The sequence below is a fragment of the Seriola lalandi genome, unplaced genomic scaffold, assembly GCF_002814215.2.
Source record: "Seriola lalandi dorsalis isolate HSWRI2012SDOR001 ecotype SW California unplaced genomic scaffold, Sedor1 jcf7180002054955, whole genome shotgun sequence".
Taxonomy (NCBI): domain Eukaryota; kingdom Metazoa; phylum Chordata; class Actinopteri; order Carangiformes; family Carangidae; genus Seriola; species Seriola lalandi.
Genome location: NW_019525506.1, coordinates 395,169 through 402,063, shown reverse-complemented (window position 1 = coordinate 402,063; position 6,895 = coordinate 395,169). Strand labels below are relative to the sequence as shown.

The following is a 6,895-nucleotide window of genomic DNA, read 5'->3' as shown; positions in this document are numbered from 1 at the left end:
GCCTCCTCAAGTCTTCAAAGCGCCCAACAGTCAAGGTTAGAAGTTCACCTCCCCTGCTAATTGTGGCCTGGCCAAAGCCGTGGCTCGTCTCCCTGACTCATCTGACAGTTTGCCAGAATTTCTTTGAGTCATCTGCAAAAATCTGACTCCTGTGTTTGTACAGTCTAAACTCGACAGTCCATGTCAGAGAACAGATGTCCACTGTGTTTCTCTTTCTTCAAACCGATTATGTCCTTTTTCCTCTTCCTGTCTTCCTCCATTACCGAGAACGAGTCCTACAACTTCATGTGAACAAGATTTATGGACCTTGAGCAAACACGTCTTCATTTTGCACTTATTCACCTCCGTCCATATCTTTCTGTAAGTTCTGTACGTGTGCTGCCTCTTTCTAAAAGATGAATAATGATAATAATTGCGGAGGGTATCCAGTAGAAATAAGAGACGTGTGTGTGAGACAGAATAGATAGAACGGCAGAGATGTTTTTGCATGTATGAGGAGCATAATGCACATCTAACCACACAGCATCAACCTGTACACGTTTATGATTATAATTTAAAAAATGCATTTACTGCCTCTAAATTTCACTCAGCAAATCAACTTTTAAAGCAGTTTTACAGCAGTTTTTAACGGCACCAGACACCAGGGCTCATAAACGGTGTCTGTTTGTATCCCAGAGTCTGAAGGGACAAAGAAAAGCAGACGACACGGAGCTCGGAGGCTGCGGTTAAGGAGTCGTCACTGACCTGGCAGGAGAATCCCTGAGGCGATGCACTCCATGACGCGGCGCAGGGCCTCACCTGGACCCAGCGGCCGGTTACAGGTGGCTATGGCCTTTTCACAGATCAGCTCCAGAGGCTGCAGACGGCAGAGAGAGACAAGACACTAACTAAATCAATTACAGTCATGATTCACAGAGTTTACAACACAACCTGCACATTGACGTCAGGCAAACATGTAACTCACAGTTTGCTTTCTACTGAGTGTGAGATCTTTATGCTGCTGTGACAACAAGCACCTACCCATCCTTTGAGAGGCTGCCACACAGGCAGTCTGTTGCACATGTCTCTGAGGACCCTCAAGATGATGACGCAGGACTTGAGATCTGTGACTCTGGCCTGAGGGGACAGACAGACCAAACTTACTGACAGCACGAGGAGCATTTCAACAAGATGGCAGCAGCCCGGCTGAGCAGCACAGACTCTTTTCCACGCTCTCAGATACGAGCGTCCAGCACTGCGAGAGGATTTTCACATCGCCTGAAATTTCACTTTACTGGCTAAAACCGATGTCAGACTGTGAGTTATACACGTTCCACTTGATAATGTTCTTTCTTTGAAAAGAGAACGATCTGCTGGCAGCAGAAAAAAACAAGAAGCTGCAGTGATTTCATTTTTCATTTGTTTGTTCGGCCAAGAGGCTATTTCTCTTCTGCAGTCCCAGGACAGGTGTTACAGATATTACTGATGTTAGATATTGAAATAACAAAGACATTGAGATCATTTATAATCATGCAGAACAATAACAACATAACAAGTGAGTAACAGCATCATTACATTATCAGATACTATTTCAGATGCAGCAAAAAGTCTCACAACACAAACTAAACTACTGATAAAATGAGATTAATGTCGATATTAATAGAAACATGGAAGAAATAAGACGACGCGCTGCTGCAGTGTTGGACATTAACTGAAACATATGAAGCAGAAACACAGACGTACAATATATAACAGACATATATCATCTCTGACACAATGAAAACAAACCACAAACGTAGATACATGAGGGAACCGACGACAGGAAGATGGTGACAGATGACGGCCGACAGCGAGGGAAACTCAACATAAACCACATGTATCACGCTCTCTATTTGTTGCTGCGATGGATTTCTATCTTTTCTTTGAGAATAAAATACAAGGTTCAACAGAGGAATATGGAAAGTTTCATTAAACTAAATGTTTGATGGTAAATTTACTCCAACAGAAGTGTAATAATGAGTCTTTGTCTTTCTTGTGTGAACTTTTCGTCGTTCTCATTGCAGAGTTAAATACAGGAAGAGTTTTTAATTAAAGCGTTAGACTGGATGTCGTCAGCAGGAAGTGATGATTGAAAGTGTCTGTGGCACTGAGCCGTGTCCTCTTCATTATCTGTTTCTGGAGTCCATTAAAAGACTTTTATTGTGAAGGTCTGGCTTTAGAAATATCAAACAAAAGAATCCTATGATGAAACATTGGGAACAGAAATGTGTTTTTAAACCACGAAGGCTTTCATCAATATTAAGATACAATCATCTTATTGCTACAAGTCAGTTTATTGCAGTTTATTTCTCTCATAATTATTGTTTACAGCTTTGTCAGAACTAGATAGAGAGGAGTGTGTGTGGGGTCAAGGTAGCAGGAAGTGGACCAAACCACTGTGAAGCACTCTGTAAATTGCATTTATAATTTTCTCAAGTGCTTTCAGTGCTAATTATTATTTTACTTTAATTGACAGTCAGGTTTACAATGGTATATTGAGGGGGGGACATCCCTCAGGAAGGGTTGGGACATGTCTCCCTTGTGTCCTATGTCCTACAGTCCTAAGAAAACACACGACCTTTTGACAGGACTCCTCTGCTTTTAGTGAAATGAATCAAAAACATGTTGAAAAACGACTTTGTTCACAAGATGCTTTCACACGCCTCCTCGCAAGGTTCAACCGAAGCTAACAGGAAGTGTCTGCAGAATGTAGCAGGAGAACAGTAACTGAACAACCAGAAGAAGAAGAAATCAAAAACAAATCATGCTGGAGATTACTGACACTTCAATCTGCTCAGGAAGACTATCAAACTAAATAAATACAGCAGCTGAATCCAGCTTCTTTCATTTACTTTACAGACGTGGTGATGGATGAGACCGACGTCACTAATTCACTAAATCAGCCGAGGTTCCCGGGTCGTATTAGTCCTGTCTGAATATAATGAAACAAGATTGTCGTGCTCCGCCTCACCTGCAGTCACCGTGCAGCCCTTCACTCCGACTCTACCTGGCATTTAGCCGTCCTTCCCTGAGGGAAGCTGCTCACTGCTTCACTTGACCTTGACTGTCTGTTCCCTCCGTGGTGGAATAACTCTCAGCTCAGTCGGGACGGCAGAGCTGCAGCTGCACTCAAACCTCACATCTCTACGTGCTCATTATAGTCTCGATGTTTGTAACTGCTGGATACTGATTCATCAAATTCAGATTCACATGTAGAGTGAATTTACATTAACTTTCCTCATCGTCAGGTGCGTCATGTACGTCAAGATTTATTAAAGTTTGTTTCCACTGCACCTTTTCAGATTGTGAATATTGATTCAGCAACTTTTTCATTTCAGTGAATAAACTTCTTTTTACAATATTTTCCTTCAATTTTTCCACTGAGACTTTTTATGAGAGAACTGAAAATGTGCATAAAAACAGACGGATGGAAAAACTTTATTATGAGGTTATTCCAAACGTGACTCCATCTATGTGCCCCCCCCCCCTTCAGGGCTCTGAGCTTCATTAAAACTGTGTCTTGATTATGTTGATGAGAAACTGAGTCTGAGTTTCCTTCAAAACATATCTATCTGTCGCTCGTTAAAGTGCAGGGTATTCTGGGTAAGACTGAGGCCGTGTCGTCAGTCCAGCTGTGCTCACCTGGAACCATTTGGCGTGTCGAAGCGACGCCAGCGCAGCCTGGCACTTATGCCTGTCCAGGACATCATCCTCCTCCTCTTCCTCCTCCTGCGTCTCCTTGTCCTCCTGCGTCTCCTCGTCTTCCTGCGTCTCCTTGTCCTCCTGCGTCTCTTCCTCCTCCTGCGTCTCCTTGTCCTCGTCCTGATGACCCTCCTCTGGAGAGAGGGACAGGATGAGACAGCACAGACTGAGCGTGACCCGGTGACCTCCCACACTCACACACAGACACGCAGGCAGCGGGGTTGGACAGCTAATTATTAGGCAAACCCACTGATCTGACTGAATGAGCTAGGAGGAGGGGGGGAGGGGGGAATTTGAGAGATTCTGTGATTTTTCTGGGAGGGGGGGGGGTTTCTCATGCACAAGGCAGGATTTTTCATAACATTGACAGGAGGAACCGGAGTAGACGTGAGCGCATGCGTCTTGCTGCCCGGCCGGAGTCTCACTCTAGATGCAGATCAGTGGCTGAAGGCGATGGAACACGCCAGATTAGTGTGTTATCAATTACGACGCAGGACGAAAATGAGAGCATGGCAACGATTCAGGACCAAAGGCCAGATTGAAGATTACAATAACACTTTGGAACAAGGATGGATTCAGGAAATACTGGCTCAGGAGTGTCTGAGCGAGGAGAGGCAGGGCGCAGTGCAGACACATCACATATTCTACTAGAAGAGAAGTCGCTCTGCTTTAAAAGCAGCTTGCTCTGCAGTTTTCTGGGGCGCCATGCTAGTATTTTCACTCTTGCGAGGTCGGTCAGATGTTTATGTTTGACTGAAACAGTCTCTCCACACCGGGTTCCTGTGGGGAGCACTCCTGCCATGACTGGAGGCCGAGCCATGGGAGAACGACAGCAGAAGAAGAGTGACAGCAGATGACAACGACAACATAAACATCTGAGAGTGAGAACGCCACCCTGGAAAGAAAGTGAAGGCTGTTTGTTCTCGGGAGCAGCTAAGGGGTGCCCGCTGTGGGACAGTCAAGCAGACGAACAAGAGGGGGAACAGACTGCAGACCACACTGCAGAGCTCAGCGCTGAGGGCTCACGGGTTATCAATGATCTCCTGCAGGAAACCTAAGATGGCGACTTCTCTGCAACTTGAAACATTATCTTTACTCTTCAGCGTGCCAAGCTGCAAAAATTAGATCTTGATAAATGTCCCATCACGGTGGAATCACCGCCATTATGGTTCAAAGATCTCTTCCAATGAGCAATAGCCAGCAGTGATTAAATAAAGGCTCTGAAAGTAACGCTGACACAGAGGTTTTAAAAAAAGCTCCCGCTCACAGAGAGGAGGTAACAGTATCTACAGGATTCAGAGTCCAATTCATTTGTCTGCGTGTGACCGGTCAGCGCTGCGAGCCGGCGAGCGGCGTGTGTGGTTCGGCAGTCTGTTGCTGTAGAGACCGTAGTGAAAGCTGAACAGGATGGAAGAGGTGGAAGACAAACGAAGGAGCTGATGAGAGACACAGGTTTCGTTCCCGTGTCGCTCCTCCTCCACGACCAGGAATGAGGACCTTCTGTGTTCTGCCCCTGGGACTTCTGGGTAATGTAATGCACCACTCTGGAAGGAGATCTGCAGGGCGGATTGCCCAAGTAAACTGGAGGAGTAAACTTTTTTAATCTCACACTTCTAGGGGCTCTCTTTAACTTTTGCTTACTTGGGGCACCTGGAGACCGGGAAAAGAAATGAAACTGGGAACTGAAGTGAAACCCAACAAAAAACCATTAAAGGACTTTTCTCTCTTAAAAATACTTTGTGGCAAGAAACTCAAGTTTAGAAATGGTTCTTAGGATCATGGTCTTCGGTGCCGCTGATGCTACAGGATGGACTCATGAGAAGTTATCAGCTCAACGTTTAAAAAACATCTGGAATTATACAATAGCATTCTGTAACTGAAAGCTATGGAGTGTCGAGTGTGCCACGGAGACGACTATAGACCTGTAATTACATCTGCCAGTTAAAATGTATTTAATTATTTTGACATTTAAAATTTTAAAGAGCTCTCAAATGTTATTTTCTGAACTTCATTTGCTTCATTTAATTTGATTTTATTATTGGTTTATCAGGGATAAAGATGAAGCTAAAAGATGATTTTCACCTGTAGTCCCTGGGTGGAGGCCGTCGTCACTGTGCAGGTTGATGCAGTAAAAGATTTAACAACAACACTTTGTTCTATTACAATTGAATTTGAAAATTTTAATTCAAAATTCTTTTTTCTTTTTCTCTTTAATTTAGTGCAGCAACTACACATATTGACATTATTGACTAATTTATCATTTCATCTATAAAGTGGTGGAAAATACCAAAATATCTCATTTTCAGACGCTTCCTTTTTTACCTAAAAATCTAAAACTCAAAGATGTTGAATTTACAGTGACACAAAACTGAGTAATTATATTACTGTCCACAGGGCCGCGGTCAAATCATCATTCACCAGGAATGTTGACCCAACTTTTGGCACATTTCAGCCTCTGTATTTTGTATTTGGATGACGAATGATTCTCTCACAGCTGATTTGTCTCCTGCTGTGACGTTTGGTTTCCAGTCTCTAAATTAGCTTTCGTTTATCCATGGTTCTCTTTAATTTAAACACATGCAAACAGAGGACGGCCTGCAAAATAAATTAGATCCAATTAACAGCAATAACAGGACTCTGACTGACCAGCTGGCCGCTCATTAAACAGTGAATTATAACGGGGGCACACTCAAGACTCCATAGGATGAATAGTTTATAATAATGGGGGTAAAGATACATGAAAAACTGGAAGATTTTATTGTAACTAAAGAAACTATTTGTACATTTATTTACATTAATTGACTCCCTTCACTCTTTTTTCTCCTGTAGTGCAGATGCATCATGGGAGTTGTTTCCCAGAGGCAGGCCATGAAGGACCCATCACTCACAGGTCAAGACCACATACAGATAAGGGCAACCCCCACTAAATTCTCCTTGACATCAACATCACGATTAGTGACCAGAACATCAGATTAATTCAATTAACACAGTTTTTACAACATGAAATTGTGGGATGTCATTCTGAGCCAATAGAAATTGATCAATAGAGAGGGGTCAGCTGGAATATGGGCTGCTGGGTAATGTAGTCGTTTTGTCCTTTGAGTGTGTGTAGACATGGACCAGAATTTCATGGTGACCCAGAGAGAAGTCCAGTCAACAGAGGGGGAGAGGGGGG

At 43.5% G+C, this 6,895-nt stretch overlaps 1 protein-coding gene across 2 annotated transcripts in view; it reads right to left on the bottom strand.

Moving 5' to 3' along the window:
• The window catches only part of LOC111645696 (spermatid perinuclear RNA-binding protein-like), an 84,262-nt gene that overhangs the window by 30,207 nt on the left and 47,160 nt on the right, over nucleotides 1–6,895 (bottom strand). For both annotated transcript variants that reach the window (XM_023394995.2, XM_023394996.2), the window contains exons 6-8: nucleotides 3,661–3,854; nucleotides 1,021–1,116; nucleotides 745–856 (exon numbers count right to left, since the gene is read on the bottom strand). In XM_023394995.2, coding sequence (XP_023250763.1) covers nucleotides 745–856; nucleotides 1,021–1,116; nucleotides 3,661–3,854 — 402 coding nt within the window. The remainder of the gene's footprint in view (nucleotides 1–744; nucleotides 857–1,020; nucleotides 1,117–3,660; nucleotides 3,855–6,895) is intronic.